General features: G+C 45.5%; 1 protein-coding gene across 2 annotated transcripts in view; it reads right to left on the reverse strand.

Moving 5' to 3' along the window:
• GLI2 (GLI family zinc finger 2) overlaps window positions 1-21,966 on the reverse strand; it is a gene marked incomplete at both ends in the record, with an annotated part of 135,865 nt that overhangs the window by 47,102 nt on the left and 66,797 nt on the right. For both annotated transcript variants that reach the window (XM_084288954.1, XM_084288955.1), the window contains one exon: window positions 17,319-17,424. In XM_084288954.1, coding sequence (XP_084145080.1) covers window positions 17,319-17,424 — 106 coding nt within the window. The remainder of the gene's footprint in view (window positions 1-17,318; window positions 17,425-21,966) is intronic.

Here is a 21,966-nt window from a genome sequence, read left to right on the forward strand (position 1 = left end):
GCTGACAAAGGGGAATAAAATGAACAGGAACAGGTACAGCACTGATCTCTACAAAACCTTTTTAGACACAGCAGTAAGAGGAGCTCTGTAGGTACAGGTGACTGTGATAGCCCCACAGAAACACATCTCACACGCACATATGCACATCCTAAATATGCTGCTGGTGTGCTGCACGTACCTGCCTCTGGTGCATCACAGCACAAAGAAGTAAAAAAGACACATTCCAATAATAGCAAAGCTTTGGGTTGGAGCTCGACAGGTTTTCTGTAGGAATTAATTTTATTGGCATTTGACACATTTTAAACAGCAACAGCACTCACAGAAACCTCAAAAGGGAAATATTCCTGAACAATATATAATAAATACATTGATTTCTAATAATAACCATCTGCCCTAAATCTTCTTGCTGACAGGTTTAGTTGGACCAAAGGCCCCTTTCACATCTACTTTGTGACAGTTCCCATCACTACATAAAGACTTTGAAGTGCCCTAACGTGCAGTAAAATGCGAGATAACCTACCAAACTGTCAATATTTCTTCACTTCTAAAAGGAAATGCTAATGGCACTCGAAGAGCTCAGGATGTAATGTAAGATCTGATCCAGCGGGCTGGCTGATCTAACCATCCTTTCCTTTGCTACAAGGATGCTGAACAGCAAGCAATTACATGCTGAAGAGCAGAACTAGGTAAAAGTTTTTCACTGATAACATGACTGCAGGGAGAAAAACCTTTTTATTCCTAACGAGCTTTTCTTTCAGAAATGTCTTGAGCTTTCTGTGTAAAGCAAGAATTAACAATATACTTACTCTTTCTTCTTTTTAACCTATCACTTTTTTTTTCCAACTCTTTTTTTTTTTTTTTTTTTTTTTTTTTAAATCATTAGAAAGTAAAGCAGAATGAAACATGGATGTTTTAAAAATCTGGACAATGTTCAGCAGTTAATTTTCCATATGGAAAGGATGAACACAAATAATTCAGAGAAAGCAGAATCTCTCTCCATCTGACTGTGATAAACACCTGGCATTTCTCTACCAGTTCTAGCATGCAGTGTTAACACTAAGGAAGGCTCTACTGCAAGGGAAATGAAATGTGATAAACCAAAGCCTGGTCCTCTGGTAAAACCCTTGCACTGCTAGCAGAACTGTACAACTCCGACAGACTTCAAAGGAACCAGGCTGCCCCCGCAAACCAGCCTGTGATAAGAAGGAATGAGGTGTTTTATATCATCGACCACGTACCACCCAAAAATCCTTTTGCTCCATTTGTGTCATTCTCTGCTGCTGCTTTCCAGTTCACCAATTACAAGAGAAAATCTAACATATTTATCGGGTAAGAAATAGGGTGCTGAGGTTCCGTTGCTATTTACTGCTGAAGACTTACACTCGTGCTTTTCAAACTGTGCCCTGCAAAACCCTTGGGAATCACAAAGAACTCCTATAGGTGCTGTGAAAGACAACAAAAAGCCCTGCGAGCCTCCTGTCATTCAGGCTAAATTCACTATGCTGTGTTTGACAACCCTGCTGGAAAATTTTTTGGGAGGCCACAGATCGTAATAGCTGGAAAAGCCCTGTGCTTCTCCAAACCATTAAAAATCTCATAGCTGGCATTTGCAGGGCAATCACCCTCCACCACCCAGTCCACCCAACAGCCACCAAAGCCAGCTAGCACCAGAGCACACACAAATTAGGCACCTCTGCCACACCAGCGCAGAGGCAAACCTGTCTCCCAAAGTCAGCGGTCCTGTATACCTACTGTCACACCTCCCTCCTGCCGCCAGCGGCTCACTGCCACGTAAGGGGAGACCTGCAGGCCTCATCTTTCATTCTCTTATCTCATGCAGCTATTCCTTATGCAGACACATTTCTGTATACAAATCCCATTATACTTGACCCTCGGTTCACCCTGTTTCCATTACAACGCTGTAGACTCAACCAGACTTGCTCCAGTGCCAACTCTGTGCTGTCATTCCTTGCGCAGAGTGGTAATAAAGAAATCACTGTTTTAAGCTGACAAAGAACAGATTTCTTACTAAGTAAACACTGATGTTTTGGTAGGGAAATTAAGTTATAAAATTGTGTCTACAAAGGGAGACCATACAGATGGAGTTTGTTAAGAGACAGCAATACAGTCAACAGTGGTTAATTCAATTGCCTGCTACTTATCAGATTTTTTTTAAAGGCTTATCCAGCTTTTGTAAATGCAAATGCAGGAAAACATTTCAAAGAGTCATCGTTGTCTTCGCTAGGGAATGATGCACACGGCTTTTTGAGGCGGAAGAGCCCGCCCTCGCGCATCCGCTGCGGTTGAGGCAGGGACCAGTGGATGGTAGGAGCAGACAGCTGAGCATAGCACAGCTCATCACCGTGCCACCACACTCCAAAGGTGTGCCTTGCTTCCCCCAGCCACTGCTCTCATCTGCCTTTCTACCTGCCTGGTGCCCCACATCAATTTTAGACACCCCAAACCTTCCTTCAGCTCTGTCAAAAACAAGGCACTACACCCAGCTGAGAAAAGAAAGGGAATTCACTATCTGCAGTCTTCAGCTGAGCCTTAAAGGAGCCCGCCACAACCTTAGATGTCACATCTGATTCCCAAAATCTCCTTTTTCTCTTTGGAAAAAGGCCCAGGCTGACTCCAGGTCACTGAAGCTGCTTCTGTCCTAAATGCAGCAGTGGCAGAGGCACAGCCACCCTTTAACCTTGTGTGGGAATTGTAGCTGGGTTTTGGGGTGCTGACTGCAAAACAGGGTTTGTTTTTACAGCATCAGAGATTGCAAATGCTCCCAGACATCCTCCTCTTGCTAGCAGCTCTGGTGACACCCCATGCTGATGGACTGGGGCATAAGGAAGAGGTTCCTCATCAGTCCACAAACCTCAAAGAACTCCTCTCTTGTATCTCACTGAACAACAGGTTATGTTCCTGTTACAGCACCTAAGTGAAGAGAATGATGAGACCTCCAGCCCCGATTCTACCTGCTCTGCCAAGCCCTTGAACCATGCAGAGCTGAGGAAGAGGCAGAGGTCTTATTTGCATGGCTGATTGCAGGTGCCCAACTCATACAGCATACTCATTGCTTCCCAAACAACAGCCAAAAGTCTGTCTGGGATGATACTATAGGTACTCTGATTATAACCTCACTCCTCACTTTTGGGGATGGTTTAAAGTGACTATAGAATTGTGGTATTTTGTTTTGTTTTCTACATTTTACCTAGAATGAAAGAGAAAATTTTTTTGCATAGGATAAAGATCACCGTGGGACTCATTGTGGAGCATGATGTAAAGTCTCAGGCTAGCCAAAGGTTATTAACATTATAAGCCCTTTAAGCAATGCACTTAGTCTAAACAAGATGGGCTTAGGCTGGAACTGTGTAAATACACTGATTTTATTAATAAAAAGTAAAAATGGCTTTCTTAAAGAGAGATATTGCTGGGTAATCAAGTCACCAACTATTGGTTCTATTTAAAATTCAAGAGAAGGGATATTAAAGGTACTCATATTTTAATAAAAACATTTGCAATGGTTTTAATAATTCAGCACAAAATTTTAACATTTCTCTCCAGTTGTGGAAAAGCAAAACACTGGGCCACTGTACCATGGTCTGGGAATGAGAAAATGTAACTGCTCAGGTGCAGTGGATTACTTAACCTATTTAGACAACAACGATCAACTAACTAACCCTGAAAATCAAGGTTATGCTGAAATTCCAGCAGCGAGGTTTTCCATGTGGCAACAGCTCTTGAAAATCCCGTTAGTCCTCCCTTAGCACCTCTAAGTCTCTTTTGTGGCCCACATTGCTTTCAGTGGGGTGTGAGCTCCTGCACACATTCCGTGTGGAACCGGGCTGGCGATGGGAGCGGGATGTCTAAATACTTTGGGCTCTGAGTTTACTTTGAAAATAGGACTTAAGGACCTGCACTTTGTATATTTTGGGTTTTGTTTTAGTTGCATTTTATGCATAATTTGTTAAAATAAGCAAAACATATGACAGTAAAGAAGGTTTTTTAAACGTTTTACCATTTAAATAATCAATAGCATTATTAGTAACCAAGGAAATTCAACTGTCCAGAAAAGAACCTCTAATATTAACAATTCCCTTTATGTGCATCACATTATAATGCAAGTTTTAAAGCTGTTCATAATGTAATGGCAAAATAATTACTCCTGCTCAGCACCGCAGTACATGTTTGGTTCTCATGAATACTGTAAGGATTAATACAACCATTGATGCTGGCTGTAAAAGAGCTTGTAGCCAATAAAAAGGGTACAAGAAAGCACAGTTCGTTTTCTGAATTGAAGTATCTGTGGGACTGAGGAAGCACAAGTCGAGCTGTAAGGACCTGTGGGTAGGAAATCAAATTTTAATTACACAAGTACCACTTCAAAGATCTCATTCTGCTGTTCAGTGAAGCAGGCTGAAAGTCCGACAAGCCAAAAATGAACAACAAATGCAGCCCATGCTTTTGTACCCATAGATTTTTACTGGCGTATTTGACAAGTTCTTGCAACACTCCCAACAATGCCAGATTCCCTGGCAGCACAATCTCTATCTTTTAGTCTCCAAGAAGAGCTTCTATAAGTCTCCAGTTTCACTTCAATTTCGAGCCCCCCGTGTTGAGAAGATTTGCTCCCAGACTCTGAAGGCTCTTTCATTTGAAACTCAAATGCAATCAGGGGAGTGCAGACCATGATGCACTGTAGGCAGGGAGATTATCTTTCAGTGTAGCTTTCACCCATTGTGAATGATAGTGGATGGAAGAGATTAATACTGAGACTGCACACACACAAACACACGTACACACAAGTCCTTACTGCCCTGGGAGTTCACAGATTGCAGCAGCTTTGCCGGTGAATGTGTGAACCACAAAATTGCCCTGCCTGGGAGAAAAGCCACCAATGAACACAGAGCCGGTAGGGTTGGGGTTGGGTTTATGAAAAGCAGAGCAATGAAATCAATCACAGCAACCAGAATCTGGACAAAGGCCAGTTTGGCAACGCAGTCAAAAACCAAATGAAGGGATAGGAAACCACTGAATCCAGCGGAAGTTTATGGGGAGGAAGCAAGATCTTCTCTTCAGCACAAGGCACCTCGAGGAATTTTCTGTCCCTCAGTTTGTGCCGTTCAGAGTCACCTTGGGACAGGTCACTCACCCAATACACTGCACCAGTTTGACATACCTGAAGCAACGCAATGTCTGTGTGCAAACCAAGCCCAAGTCTCTGCTCAGCATCTGTTCTTATCAAAAACCTTCACATACTTCAACAGAAATGCAAACCCTCCTCTGCAGATATCAAACATGGAGAAACCAGGCTGATAGGATCCTCAGTTCCATCAGCACATCAGGACCTGAAGGGAAAGAAGCTACAGCTCACCGTGCTCTTACCTTCTTCACATTTGGCAGAAGCCAGCTCTTTAAAAAACAAACAAACAATGCTTTGAAGAGTTTCTTATTCTTGCGGTAACACTCGTCTCGGCACTGACAGGATTCAAACCAGACGCGGTTGAGGGGAATCTGGAGTCATACCAGGTTTAGATCTCACATGCCAAGAGAGGTCAAGACCCAGCCAAGCCTTGAATAGATGACTTGCAAAGAAAATCCCAGGACACAGAGGAAGTGGTGTTGGTGGGAGAGAGCCTTTCCCTCTGACTCACTAGGCAATGCCATGTGACGATGCTCTGGTGAGGAACACGGGGCGGCTGTCATTCCTATCCACCAGAGCCCCAAAGTCCACCGTATTTGTCCTCAGGAAGGGTCCCACAGGATCCTTAAAAAGACATGGGTTGCAAAATATCTAAGTTGGCTCAATTCCATTTTATTCTCTTACATTCTGGTCATCTCATCATTGACTGCCCCGAGGGAAGGTTTGAACTTTCCTGACCTAACTCAAATTTTGGTTTGGTTATGTGTATGTGTGCAACTTCTTTTCTAAAAATGGCTGGAAATTTAGTCGGAGTTTGGAAGTCTTTTTTATTCAAGTGAATAAAGTGGTTTGGGATCTGCCAACAGTGTTTTCAGCATGATCGGTTCTCTGTTTAGATACTTTTACTGGGAATAATATACGAACAGGTAAGGGCTATATCAAAGCATTCAGCTGGACAAAACTTTGCAGATACCTTGCTTTCCATTGGTTCTTGGCATTACTTCTTACACAGAAACAGTTGGGCTGGAGGACTAGGGAAAAAGCTACAAATAACTTCCACATAATTTCTCCCCTGGGAGCCAACTTCAATATTCTTCTCACTGGTCTACATATATTAGAATCCACTCCGACCTGGCCCCTGCTGCATACTAACTCTCATGCTGTACCATCACCCAGCCCAAGATGCCATCACAAACTGAGTGCCTTTTGACCAGGGTAAAACAGCAGCAAAGAACTCATTTCAGTGCCTTCCAGGGAACAGAAATCACCCATGGCTGCTTGAGAGTCTTTCTGAACATGATACCACCATGGCCAGGTTCCTCCAAGTCCAGGTTTGACAACAGCCCCAGGATCCCAGTGATAATGCTGCACTCACAGCAATGTTACATGGAAGTAACCATGGAGCCGTAGTCCCTCTTCACGTCCCTCTTAGACCTTGACTTCTACTTCACCAAAATTATCTAGAGAAACATTACTGAAGTGAAGCTCTTCATAAGAATACCAACAAATAATCAATTACTGTAACAGGTATGAATTCAGCTGCCAAATCTATGTTGTCACATGAAAAATCTCTAATATTAACTTCTTTTTTTTCCAGCAGGACTACACAAGGGGGGGGGTTAGTAACGATTTCTATTTTATGGCATCTTCAGAAGAATACCTCTATCCAGGACAGTATGTGAACACACGTTTAAATTCCTCTAAAGTCAACACTTAAGCGTGTATTTCTGATTATGCATAACCTTGGGTGTTTTCCTGAATGGGGAGAGACGTAAAAACAGTCCTGTAGCCTTGATCACTTTCTCTATGTCCCTCTGCCTTACCAGCTCATCATTTCTTTCCAAATCTCTTCTACAAACATCTCATGTCTTTCTTTGTTAATCCCCATTAGATTGATCTTCCCTTCATTTACTGATTTGATGACTGAATTCTTTACTTCTTTCACTACCTTATCTTTCTACACCCTGCTTTTTGACATCTATAATGCAGTTTTCTCCTGTAAAATATCGTGCTGCACTTGAGTTAGGATGAAAGATAGCATATGAAATCAAGTGTTTTATCTCAGAACTCAGACAAATAGTCTCAAACAAGAATATGCATGTAAGAACATTGCCTTAATGCAGCTGTAAGGTCGAAGCTTTCCTATTTGTCATGTATTAACCACAATCTGGTAGTCCTTCCTCTACCAGTGGTAATTTGGGATGTGTGGTTACTCTGTGGGATCTTAAGAGGCTTTCAGATGAAGCACTCAATCAGCAGGTAACGCGTTCTGCAGCTGGTTTGCAAATCAAAAGCCACGTAAGTAGCTCCACAACCAAGCTAGGAAAGACTCCATGAAGAAGCAAGAGGAGTAGTAAGACAAATTCTTATTCAGGATGCTTTTACAGGATCAAAAGGAAAAGATTTCAAAGGCCCTCACAGGATTTAGGAACACGTTTATCTTTCAGAGAGACTGGAACTGAGAGAAAGCTCAATGTGAGCATTTCAGTTCCACGTGAAGCCCTGGCATATCTTCCATGCACACCTGAGTGCACCCAGCTGTTCTTATAAGTGACATGGGTAGGGAAGAGTGTAAGAGAGGGAAAATGAGCTGAGGCAGAAAGAAATACCTCTGCTGTGAGGAGGCCTGTACAAAAGAAATACTTACAGAAAGGGCAGGAGCTGGCGCTGGAACCCAACTCTCACATTTAATCCAACAGCAGGCACTTGGCAGTGGGGACACCACGGTGTGGGTCCTTCTGCTGCCTGGGGGGTGGGAGAGGATACGTCCTATCTGCCTGGCTCCCGCCACACTGCAAGGTGTTCCCCCAGTATCAGTGTAAAAATTCCTAAGAGGGTCACAATCTCCTGTGTCACTATCAGCTACCACCATCAACTGTATCACAACCCAGTCCCATACATGCCAATAAAGTGAGTGTGGGGCACACAGCAGATTTGCTCTTAAAGTGGAGTCCGTCCTATGATACCAGTATGCCTCGAGTACAGTTTTTCCATACCACATTATTCCATAAACTTTGCCACATGCATGGCCTTATCGGAGAGAGAAGACTGGGCAGAAAACATCCCCATCAGCACTACAGGAACTCAAGAGCTGTACAACCCAGTATTGAAAACTGGACTCCAAATATCCACATTAACATGTTCTTTACAGTTATTTTCTTATTTTCTAGGTACTTAACTCCTTTACCAGGGCTGGCTTGGGGGTCCTGAGCTCCAATAGAGCTTGGGAGAGTTTGACATTAACTGGAATGTGCTGTGTTTGGAAAGCTCACTGTGCCTTTGTGTTTCTAGCAGTTGACAAGCTGGCCCTAAAGGTCAACATTATTTTGAAACCCACAACACCCACTTTCAAAATAATGTTGTTAGCCAGACTCAGTACAGTGGGACTTACGATCTTAAATCACATAGGCACTTTTTAAAAACTGACCCCTGAGTAATGTTCTAAACTTTAGCTCTGTTAGTTGTACGGTGAAACATGAAAGAACAGACATGAAATGCCTCTGAGGCAGAAAATTGTGTAAAATCACAAATTCTCAAAATGGTCTGGCACACAGAAAAAAAACATACATACGTGGTTCAGTGTCAGGTTCGGGGATCTAGGAAGCCCACTTAAACACATGTGTTCCCGCAGGAGTGCTCTGCAGATCTGAGATTTGTCAGAGTAACAGCACCCAGCTCTGCCCTTTGATTTGTGCAGATGTGAGTGCACGGTGTTAGCTGCAGGCAGGGTATCCAGAGTTCTGCCAAATAGGGTCCTTTTTTTTATTATTATTATTATTTTTTCCTTTCCCCCCAGCCATCTGGGTGGTCTGAGAATCAGACCCGAAATACCTAGGATCCCTCGAACCACATGTTCTAATCCCAGCAGAGTTGACTCAGTCCTTCATCCTTCCAGGGTAAATTGACTTCGCTGCACTTTATTGCGTGGGGGGAACTTTTGGATGAGATTTTAAAATTTCCGCTCTGTATGGACATTACAAACCCTGCATTTTTCTTCCAGGATCACAGGCCAGCAATCCTGCTATTTGTTTTTATCTCTCAGCACCTTGTGTTATTTGCTTCCCATGGCCACTGGTAGCTGGGAATCCAGATTAACCAGCACCTGAAAAGTGATGTGCTGCAACCTTCATTTAGCAAGCCAGTAGGATGGATGGGTTTTGTCCATTTATCTCCACACACACTGGAAGGATTTCAGAGAAACACAATGAAAATGAGGAGGCTGAGCAGATTGATATTTGAGCATACATTTCAGGCTGCAGCCTGGCCAATTCATTACTGCAGGAGGAAGGATATGACAACATGCAGCAAGTATCTGGAGGGGAGTGTTACAGGAGGAGGTGTGCTAGGAGCAGGAGGGTGAAATTCAGGCAGAAAAGAAGGAGGGTGAACTAGGGAGGCGAACTGCCAAGAGAGCTCTGTAGGCTGAAAAAGAATTTGCTATAGGATGGAGTAGAAGTTTAACTAGGAGCTACAGGAGCAGAAATGGGGAGCCTGCGCACCCCTGTGCTGGACAGAAGGTGCTACACAGGAGCAATACTGAGGCAAATAAGTCTTCACTGTGTCCTGTCCTCACAACTGTAAGAAGCTGATGAGAGGGAAAACACCATCTAGAAGGGGGATTTATTTAGGATTAAGAAAAAGGAAAGGCCAGGAGGGGCAGCGCTCTGCATTTAGCTGAAAGAAAACTGGTAGGAAACAAATTCATGACATTGGGGCTTGAAAGGGCAGGAGACTGGCACCAAACATTTATCCGTTTTCAGAGGATGCTGAAAGCAAAGGAAAGTGGGATATACCATTAAGACAGGTTCTGAAAGACCCTTACTCTCTTTAGAAACTCTTGAGAAAGCAGTGGGAGAAGAGAGTTCAAATAAATTTCTCCTAAAGCACAAGCTTAACAGCGGATAAGGTAGAAGCATGAAGTCACTTTTAATCTACTGTAAAGTGATGTAAGCAGAGGGATTATCACTTAAGACTTGCTGACATGAAGCTCTGAGAATGACATTTAAAAGCAGCGGTGGATTACAGAGTGACATCATATTAAACGAACACATGCCAAAGGTTTACATAAAAGACCTGAGAGATCAGGCACTTATTCCCAATAGTAAAACCTCCTAGCCATTTTTACACTTCTGGTGGTGATTAGGCTAAATTAGAGCTGCAGTTTTTCATTCAGTAAATTGTGGTGTCACAGCCCCAGCAGCTTGGTGGCCCAGATTTTCACCGAGTGCTAATGGGCACGACTCCACCTGAGCTCACTGAGGCCCCTCACTCCAATGTGACGATGGCAGCACACAGAAACCAAAGATCCAACCCAAACATTTCCAAGTCTGATTTGCAGGACCTTGCATCTGACTGCATACTTTAGTGACTCAAAAACTATGCACCTTCAGGTCCCCCCTGGATTTCAGCTCTGAGTTTTTGAAAGTATTCTGACAACTTTAATTAAATACATACGATGAAACTATCTTCTCAATTTCATAACAGCGTAGATGTGCAAATACCTCTTATAATGAAAAATGCGTGAAACTTGTTAACCAGGTTCAAAAGGGAGATTTATTCCCCTAGAATGATTTATCCAGATTGGAAAAACCTACAGAAACATTCATGCCTTGATCACGATTTTGGATTAGCATGTCATTGTACTGAGGTCAGAAAATGTTAAGTGTGTACCTTCTCAGTTTCTGCACAGGCGGGTACACTGTGTACAGGAAAGTCCTGAGACCTGAAAACATGCCACAAGCCCCTTCTGGGGAGCTGAACGAGTCTCAGACAGCTAATTGGCCCCGACTTTTCTCTCAAAACATTAAGGGGTGAGAATTATTGTAAGGACATTTTAGAGAAGGGAAAACGAAAGCACAGATGGAATTAAAGTAGTTTTTCCAGCTCCTAAAACAGAAGAGCAGTTTCATCTGTAGTCTCCTAGAGAAGGATCAAGTAACCATCAAGTGTTAATCCTGGTAGTTTTACAGTGAGAGCGGTATTGATAGTTCCCCAAATCACCTCCTGTAGGTTACCAAAGAGCCACCTAAAAGCAACACACTCCTGCTAATTACAGAGCAGGGAGAGGTCTGAACCAGCCTTCTGAAGGGGACCAGCCTCTGCAAACCATCGTGCACTCGCACGTTCTTATTTTCTTAAATAAATAAAAGAAGCATGTGGGAAAGAAGGGAACAGAATAAATTGGATGTGGGAGCCCCCAAACCTGTTTCCCAAATGAGCAACGTGTCTATTTGGTGAAAGTCGTAAAAGTTTGCAAAACACATAAGAAGGCCTCTCTGAGCAGCTGTTTGCTTTGACTCCGGAGGGAGCTCGCTCTATCTCCAAAGCAGCACAGTACCATCAATCACAACCTGCCAAAGATTTTCTCCTCTGGTAGCAGAGCAAATATGAAAACGCACACGTTTTATTGATGCATACGTTCTGTAGCTCAGCCCAGCAGTGTCCGTGCTGTGGGACCAACCTTTACCTGGGTCCCATCCCAAGCTGCCTGGTGGGATCAAAGCTGGAGCCTCACAAGAGCACTGTCCTCCAAGGACAACCGAAGCTGCTCTACGCACTCCTGACGGTGCAGGGTGCAGGGGATGAGTGTAAGCCCTGACAGAAAATGGAGAGCTCTGATGGGACACCCCCTGTCGGCTAGGCTGGAGCACGGTCAGTGCCATAGGGTGCTCGGAAAATTTCCCTCCAAACTCTAGCACCTCTCCCCTATATTTTTGTTTTTAATTTTATTTTTCCAATATGTACAGAAAAAGGCACATCTGTGACAGTAGCAAATTCCAACCCTAAAGTAGGAGACACTGGTGTTTCTCAGAGCACCATTATAAGATGATGATTATTATTTTTTGTATGGCTAAACAACATATTTTCCCTTAACCCCACTTGGCCTCCCTTGGCTGAATCTCACAAAAACAAAACAAAGGAAAGAGAAAACCAGTCTGAAACAGATACCCGACATGGAAAATCGTGGTTTCGAGGTTAAATTTGGCCATTTTGTAAACACTTAAGCCACAGCCTTTTTATGATGAGAAGTTTAACAGCCACCTTGCCCTCCTGTGAATCACTCTGCCTAATGTGCTTGGGAGCATTGGAGCCAATCCTGAAAAGGTGTTCTGCAATTTTTAACATAGCGACAAGAAAACAAACTTCAACAAGGAGGGGTAATAGGATCAGATAAAGGAAAATGGTGTAGGCTGAATATCAGGGAAAATCTGTAATATATTAAGATCTCAGGGAAATGCAGGAAGATCCGTGATTAATCCAGATAAAAACCCTACCAAGGGAAATTAAGGGCAACTACACATTATCATGGAGGTGGAATCTTCTCTATCTTTAGGTCTTCGGGACAAATGAGTCCTCACAAAAACCATGAAATTTTGTGATTATGAGCTTAGACTGTTCTTTTCCCCCCCCCTAAAATTACTTTGATATGTGGACAGAAGAGCAACAACAATATTTTGTTAATAAATAATGTCAGAACTGCATCCTGTAACACCACCGGGATGTCAGTAGAAAAACAAGCCTGCTTTTGTTTGTTACACTGTGTAATGCCTGATGGGTTTTAACCACAGTTTAGGAGCTACTGTTAAAAAGCTTCTTGCTGAGTCAAGCCTAGGCATGCTGTTTACAAGGGTTAGCCTGAAGGCTCTTGCATTGGCAGGGACTTTTAAGCTGAGCTAAGGAGTTTTTTTGTTATTTTTGTTGTGCTTTAGAAATAAAATAGTCGAGAGTAGCTAAGCACACCTAAAAGTGGGGAGTGGAAGGGAGCTATCAGGGCTCACCTGCCGTCTCTGCCAGCAGCTTCCCTCTGTAGTTAAGGGCTTGATCTTCCAAAGCTGCCTCGAAGAGTCCCCTTGGTGTACGGAGGAGGGAGTTATTGCAGAGTCGGGGCTCCAGTGGAGCGAGCTTTCATGAAGAAGCTCACTAAAATACCAACTATCCCCTCTGCTAGAAAAGGACTTTATTTTAATGTATGAAGTGAATCTCCTTGGTTCAGCTTTGAACCTGCTGAGGACTTTCACTCAGGTAACGCTGACCTGTGCTCTGCCTTAAAACCAGTGTTTCAGAGTGAAATTCTGACAAATCAAGAAAAGCAGCATGCAAGAGCCACACGTAACACCCATCATTCCCCATCCATGGAGCATGGGCCACCCTGTGCTACAGAACAGGTGAAGATCCTGGGGGGAAAAACAGAACATGGCTGTGCAAGTTAATGCACTATCGCAATGATGCGCAAAAGGAATCTGCAAACTTATTTCTGTTATTTCCATCAAATGAACACTGTTTTGGAGAACTGGTGCCTCATGCAATTTACATGTACCAGTGCAATTTCCTTCCTTCATTCTGCTGGACTTCCACGGTCCTGGAAGAGATTTTCTCTCACATTCAGTTTTGCTCCACTCTGCACTTTCATGGTGTCCACTGTGCTACACTCCTGCCTCTCCTTTCATCCTCCATATAACCATAAACATCAAAATCCAAGCTGATGTCTCAAATCCACAATGTTTCTGTTGATTTGCACAGCAGAGCTCAAGGATCATCTGAATGAAATATTTAATTTTGCTAAACTAGCCAGGTAAGCACCATGATTCTGCCAAATTGTTCTTAATGCCAAAAAAGACACCACTTCCAAAAATGAAAAAGTGGTTATCACCAAGTCAGTAAAAATACCAGAGGTTGTATAGAAAAGTGAGATGTCCTATTGACTGGAGAAACACTATTTTATCCAGATAAAGATCTCTAGAAATGTATTTCAAGGAACTACCACTCTGACCAGCAACTGGAATTATATACTAAATGCTCAGTGAGGAAGACTCAAGCCCTCAACATGCTTAACATGGAAGCGACTGGAACAGAAAAACAGAAACAGTGAGCAGAAATGCAGAAAATCATTCAGGCCTATCCTGGTGCTTGCCTTTTATTGTTTGAGTTTTCCATATTCCCACCATATTCTCAATAAAAGGGTGCCAAAATTCCTGCTCAGGGGACCTGCAGATGAGTTCCCTCCAGTTAGGATAAAACAACTTACATGTATGCTAACATTAGCCCCAAAGCAAACAGCGGTGCAGAGGCACACACGGCCGTGTCACATCAAGCAATCAGGAACAAACCTCTGACATAACGCAGCAGGCGGATAATAAGACCCCATAGTTAGCAACAAAAGAGACTACATTTAATTTGCTGTGCAATGTTCATGTAATTAGTTAATTTTGGTACCAGCAAGACAGCAGACAGCTAGAATATGGGCTTGATGAATTGGGGGCTCTCTGTCAGGCAGTGATCCCATTAATCATAAAGCCAAAACTCAGCGACGCTAATTTTCTTCCAAACATCTACCATAATTTTCTAGAATGAAAATATGCCTTTTTTTTTCCCCTTCCAACCAGTTATTTACTCTAAACAGAAGAATGGGTTTCTGCACCACCAGGATGAAGTACAAATTTCCAGAGGTTCAACAGTGCCCACAGAGTCCACCCAGCCAGGCCAACAAGAGCCGCAACTGCTAAGCATATCCTAGCCCAGCTCCACCACCATGTTCTGGATGATTTCATGCTGGACATCCTGCAGTGAGGGGTGGTGAGCACTATGCTGTGATATCTGGAGCAGAGACTGGAGGAGTAAGGGGAAGGCACGAGAGAAGAACAAAAACTACAGGAGGAAAGGGCTGGAGATGAGTTTTAAATATTTGCAGATAAAATTAAGAGAAAAAATGGTGAAGATTAACTGCACAGCTGGTGAGGATTTTCCCAATGTGGTTATGCCATAGTCTGCATGCTTGGAAAAGAGAGCTAGACAGAAGCAGTATTCCCTTGATCTTAAAACACAGGCTTTGCTGTAGCTGCAGAAGAAAACCCTCTTTAATTGATAGCAGAATAAGGCCCAGGACACGGCACTGACACATGCACACACTTGCACGCTCACAAAAGCTGCATTTGATATTGCAGTCAACAAACACGGTACCTTCTGCAGCTTCAGAAAGACCACTGAAATCTTTGCACAAAAAAAAACACATGGCCAAGAAGCGGTTGGCAACGCCACTTGAGTGCTTCCCCATTCACACTTCAGCACCATGTCCAAGTAACAAGTCTGGTCTTACCCACAGTTTCCAAGAAAACTGTTTCCTCTTCTAAGACCAACAAACAAACTTTCCTGTTGGTACTTCAGAAGTCATTTTAGCGAAAGCTACTGCTGGGAAGGCGAAGGGCCCCAAGTAAGGACAGTAGGTATTTACAGACAACTCTACCCAGACCCTAAGCAGGGCACTCTTGGTCACCTGACGGACAAACGTGGCCACTGCTAGGACAGCAGAGTATTAATACTGGCACAAATGAACCGAACACCTGATCTGCCAGCACTGTATGCTTGGCCAGGGTTGATCAGTTGGAGAACCCCAATGTGATAAAACGCTGGCTCCCATCATGGGGGGATACGATTCCTGGGTACATGGCACTAACTGGCAAATTCTGGGTTGCATTTTGGAGAACAGCCTGCTCGGTGGCCCTACCAAAATCACTGCCATGGTGCCCCTGGGCAGATGCAGCCCCAGGAGGAGTGAAGGGGAGCGTGGTCACTGCATGCTTTCCCAAGTGCCAGCCCGGTGAGAGGACAGACCTAGCCATGCCCTGTAGCAGCATGCTGGGGCTGACTTTATCCAGCTTCCTGGGGCACACAAATAACTTGTGCCAAACATCTGAGCATCTGCCACCCTCTCTCCAAACCACAATTTTGAAGACGTCTCTTTCAGAAGTCTACGTTTGTTGTATAAGCCGTAGCTCTGGCTTATTACCTGTCTCCAACTGCAGTTTTGAGTTAATCTGTGTTCTTTTCTTCTACAATTCTTATATGTACACGCAGGCAAGATCAGAACTGTTTCATTCAGCCCGCCTAAATCCCCAGTTTTGGCTTCCCACTTCAGCAACCTTTCTGTCTATTCCCCTTTGCACGCAGTGTGGAAGGAGCTGCTCTGCCCCTTTAAACATCCAGTCAAATTGACTGCCAGCCAAAAAGACAACGACTTGTCTTCTGCTACGATCCAGGGGAATGCCCTATCATTTTTTCCCGCAGCATTTTGGAATCGGAATAAAGCCCTCGTAGCCGTGAGACTCCACAGATCTCATGGTTACCGGTTTCTGCTTTGCTTGCCTCCCAAGGACTGTTTCCCTGCTCACACCTGTCCAGAAAAAGCATGGCTTTAAAACAGCCCTGCAAAGCCACAGAGAGCTGACCCTTATGGAGACAACAGAAATGAGATTTTTTTTACTTGATGAGCCCTATTTCACTTTCCCTTGCTCTTCCTGTAAAATGTTTCCAGCTCTTGTGGGTTCCCCTACGCTGAGCGCCCTGGGACTGCCCCTTAGGTTACAGCCACCAGCTGAGGGATTTCGGGGCAGCTGTGGGACCACCAACCTCATCAGGCTGTTCTTCATCTCCCATGGGGATGGCATGTTTCAGGGATAAGAAGTAACCCTCCCGGACACATGGTCACTACAGCCTCCTGCTCACAAGTCCACTGACTCCTTTTTCCCTGCCCTGCTCAAAGACCATAGCAGGTGAACCCAAATCTCTCTATAAACGTGTCCTCACTGCTCTCCAAGGACAACTGGGCTGTCATGTCCCAGATTAGGAGATCAACATGATTGCACAGCCCCCAGTCAGTGCTTGTCCTCACTGACCATCAGCCACCAAGAGACCAGGGTGCTCTCAAGAGGTCACCATCAAAACCCATGGTCCTGCCCCTCCAGAGTGCATGTGGACACCCGCATGAGGACCTACCTCTTTACTGCATTTTGTAAACACCACTCAGCCTGTCTGGGCTGTTGTCCGATGAAAGCAAACCCAATTACGGCATGCCTGGCAGCTTTTCACCATCTTCCCCAAAACCGCAGGGCAGGGAGGAACAGCACGGGGGGGTCTACAAACAGCAGGCGCAGCACTGGGGCTTCACCAAGACAGTGCCAGAAAGGACCCAGGTATGTTGTGACGTGAGAAACTCCATGGGCGCAAAACCACACGCCAACCCCAACCCCAGGACTCCCATCCCAGCGCTGCTCGGCACTTCTGTAGGTTTAATGGAGCTGTACAGCCAGGAGGGCACCAAGTGCCCCACACTTCAGCAGAGATTCGGCGCAGCACGGGCAGCCAAGGTTTTAGCGAGGCTCAGGAGCAGAGGTGCAAGACTTACCCGTGGATAGCGTGGATAGAGTGAGGTTCGTAATGGTATCGTCCTTCCTGGTGGCGCATGTCAATTGGCAAAGGAGCGTGGAAGGCTGGAAAAATGTGCTGCGGCACTGTGGAGGGGAATAGAAGAAGAAGAAAAAAAAAAGGGACTTCAAAAACTTTTCCTTTCCTTTTAAAACAATTTCAAAGGCACTAAATCTCCATGAATTTCAGAGCAAGAGCAGTGCAAGACAAGGGGTCTTCATGATATCAGCGCTATCATACACCAGAGAAGTGGAATGAATAAATAATCAAAGTCATGCGGAGAAATCCTACATCTTCGACATAAAAGATCTCCAACAGGGTTTTTGACAAAGACAAGCAGCTAAGCGCTCTTTGAACTTGAGGAGATTATAGGAAGCACCAAGGAAAACTAGACTTGCAACGCAAATCAGACTCAACAGAGCCTGGCGGGATCCAGACCCGTGTTGTCCCCCACGCCTGGAGTGGCAGCAAGCACCTCTCCCGAAGGTCTGTACACACAGGCTGGAAATATTTACCTAAAAACCTAACAGAGAGAGCAGCACTAATGCAAATCGTGCAGGCATTCAGAAGTGGCTCAAAAGTGCCTACTGCCAGCTTCTGAGAGAGGAGCCCAAATTGCTCTCACTTGTAATCACTTGAGGCCCTATTTTTTATTCATTTGAGAAGCTTGTTTCATCTTTGATGGAAAGATAAAGTGGTCTCAAAAGGCAGAGAACACCTACATTGACTTATTAAATCTACAGGTTTTATTATTTATTATTGACCCCAAAAGTTAACGGCAAGAATATCTGAGTGAGTTGAGCTGATGCAAAATTTATCAGGTTATTTCTCCCACCAACCCTGACAACGCTGCCCGGCTGCCTGGGCCTCTCCTGCTAAAATTATGGAAACTGAAGAAATACCAAAGAACAAATACGGAAACTAAAGAAATAGGAGAGGCTCTGTACCGGTACCATACGGTCGCCCTCTGTCACAAAGCCGCTGTCTAGATTTGCACCAGCAATGGGCTGTAACGCGCGAGGCTGGTCTTGCTCTGCCTTTGCGGGCAGTCTGATGCTCTTCACAAAAGATTACTTGACATTGTCCCAACACCTCCTATCCTCTCGATGGCTTCTGGCAGAGGCCCTTCTGTCTGACTGCAGACCGAAAGCAAACCAAACTCAACCTCCTAAGTGAGCACCTCGACACCCAGTCTGCACTCGGCGTTTCACTGCCACTTGCCTCCGCGAAAGGTAGCATCTCCCTGTCGAGTGGGACAGCACCATCCAAACCCCAAGTGCCAAGGCTTGGGCCACGTCTCTCGCTGATGCTGAGCAAACTCCCGCAGTGCCAAGCTCTTTCTCTATCGAAGACTTAAAATTCAGCCTTTTGCCTCTGTGACTCCAGCCGTCACGGAGCTACGCCGACTCCGTGTGACGAGGCTGCACTCCTCCTGGCTGCGTCGCGCGAAGCCTGGGCGAAATCCCCGTGCGCGTCCTTCCCCGCGTATCAGCCCGAGGATCTGCGGCTCCTGCCCCCATCGCAGCGCACAAAGCCCTGAGCGCGGCACAGGCACGTCAGCCGGGCTGCCGGGAGAGGTGAGAGACTACACAAAAACAAGCCTCCTGCCAACTCCGCTGAAAGGCGCTAGGCGAAGGTAGTCGGGGTGGAAAGTATTTCAGGCTCCACAGCAGACTCGCTCTCCGTGCTCCGGCGCAGGGCTGGCACCGCGCACGACCTGATACACTGGGAGCATTTTTGCAGCTCGCCTGATGTCAGGACACAGAAGGGTAACTGTTAGCTGCTCCCCCCCTGCTGCTCCCCTCCCCTCCTTCCCCCAAAGCAGCTCAGGCAGAGAATAAACTTGCATCCTTCAGGATTTGCTTTGGCAGGAGAGGGATTCACCCTTTGCTCGTCCTGGGGAGGGACGATCCCTCGCACAAGGACACTTCGTTTTAAGAGGCAGCCAGTGTTTTTCCAGGTCAGGAGCGCAGCAGTCCCTGGTCTCACCAAACCCACGCTCAGCCCAAAGTGCTGCCCAGGCTGGCAGGCACCTGGAGCTGCTGCCCTCCTCCCCTGGGACCAGACACCTCTACCAGCCTGGGCTCCCTGCAGCACTCACCCCATAACTACTCCATGAACATAAATCCAAAGGAGCAAGGACTCTTTTGTGACCCTGCAGACAACCTGCACAGCCCAGCTGGCATCCCCATTGGTAAATTTTAGCATCCTCCCCAAAACAGGGTGGCCACTCGTGGCAAGGTTTCAGTGGTACGGGGAGTCACATCATCATCCCTAGCCCTTCTGTGGACCAGTTTAACTCACTAGTAATGATGAAGCTGTTAACAGGCTGGATTCTGAATCTCTGAAAAACAAGGCAGGTTACATCTTGTTCTGTAACTGTCTACTGACAGTGAGTGATGGCTGAGCTAATATCAAAACTTTTAGTGCAAAACGAGTCTTTCCTTGTCACTCAGGAGAGCTGGGAATAGGAACACACGGGGTGCCTGTTGCTGGGCCTCCTTTCCGGGCTATCTGCTGCTACAAAAACGACACCTGAAAGGAATCCCTCACACCTCTCATTATTAATGGGAGAAAAAAATCCATTAATTTCCTGCCTCCCACAGGCACGGTTGGTTTGTTTTTAGCATTTCAGACTATTTGGATGGTGGCAGAGTCGGCAATTCCTCCTCTTTGGTGACCTCCCTCTGCATCATCCCTCTTTTGGGGCCTCCCCTCTGCTCCTCTGCCTGGGAGCAGCAGCCAAGCCAACCGGTGGCTGGTGTTGCTCATTTTTCTCCTCTTCCAGGTGCTTGGTCAGAAATAATGAATGGTTTTGTAGGCAATCAGCTACCAATTCATAACCGTCAGCCCGGCTCTGCTTCTCCTTCCCACCCCTCCTGAAGAGGACAGGGAGCTGGCAGCAGGACAGCAGCGCACGCCGCTAACAAAGATGGATGTTTTACACATAGGAGTTAAAAAGACAATTATATTCAATTACTTCAAGTAAGTCACGGTGATGTATTCCTGAATAGCCACGGGAAGGGCAATATGATGATTAGGGCAATGAATTTGCCAGCTTTAATCTAATCAAGGCGATCTTTTGTTTAGCATTATCTGCTTTGCGGTGGCAGAGGATTTACCAAACCCAAGCAATCTTTGCAGATTTAACCCCAAAGCTGCCCAATTAGCACTAATGATGATTGTTTTACACAGAGTGAGGAAGCTTTTAGCGGGAGGCCTGGCGAACGCCTTCCCCCAGGAAAAATCCGGGCCATGTTTCTGTGAGGAGGCACTGAGGGACATCTCCCAAGGTCCCGCAGCTCTGCGACAACAGAAAAACTCCCACGGATGGAAGAGAAAAACCGAAGGAGAAATCAAAGCAGCACCCAAGGGGCAGGGCCGATGGAAAAACAGGGTGTTTTCTCACAGAAATAACATCGCTCCTCATTAAGGCTGTGGCACGCAGCTCCTGGGGTGAAGCACACGCCGGCGAGGCTGGGAGGCCCCACCTTGCCCCCAACTGCTCCTCCTGCAGGAATGCGTCTGCTCCGCCGCACCGCCCGATAAGGGGAAAGACGTCGCTACCTGTCCCCACTTGTCAGAACTGATTTTCTGGCCAAGGTTTATGAGCAAGACACGGACCTCCCACTGCTCTATTCTCATCCTTGCCTATTCAAAGGCCAGCCAACCCTCTGGCTTCAAAGGGAAGAGATATGAAGCAGAAATGTAGGTTTAAAGGGGATGTCCCTTTGCCGAAAATCCCAGGAATCGGGGAGGGAGGCATCAGAAACAGGCATTTTTTGAGGATGATGCAGGCTTTTGATTATCTCTGCAGATAAACCTGCACTTCAAGAGAAACACACACTGCACGTAGGGGTTTGTACAGCGAGCAAAGGAGCCATTCTTACATCACCCACCGCAGCTGCTCTTTTTGAGCCCGAAAAGGAGAATTAGGAAGGGTCAAACAAACTTTTTCTATTCCAAATACTTCAAGCTTCAATTTATCACTTAAAAAAAGGCAGCAGAAGAAAAGAAATCAGACCTGTTACCACTGAATCAGGTTTCACTTGTGGTTCACTTTGATAAAAATAAGTTGGAAAGCCCTTTCTCCAGTGAGAGGGGCAGAGCTAGAAACATGGAGTGGTCCCCAGTAGCAGGGACAGACTCAGATGGGGGAAGCCCAAACATGCACTCCCTGCAACCCGTCTGCAACTGGAGTGCTGCAGCAAGACCAGGGCTCGGAGACAGCCCAGAAGCCCCCCACACACACCCTCTGTGCCACCCGATGTGCTCAGGACTCCTGCGGGTTTATCTAAAGCACGTGCATGCTGCCGAGCCATCAGGTGGGCTGAGACGTGGTTTTCCTACAGGTGTCCGACAGCCTCCTCCAGGAACAAGCTCCTTTGCCATCAGCACGGTCATTTCGCAATCAACAGGAGAAGTCATTTGTTGAAGAAAAAAAGTAAAAGATTGCTGTCAGAATAATTCAATACCTATCATGTTGGTTTTTTTCTAACAGATTTGCAAAGCCACCCATACTACAAAAGGGGAAAAACAGCGGCCTCTTGAGATGCCTTTTGGCTTGATTTCCTATGATTATTATGATGCATGACACAGATTTCATAAGGGGATCACAAGCTGCCTTG

This window comes from Netta rufina (genome assembly GCF_964035555.1).
Source record: "Netta rufina genome assembly, chromosome: 6".
NCBI lineage: Eukaryota > Metazoa > Chordata > Aves > Anseriformes > Anatidae > Netta > Netta rufina.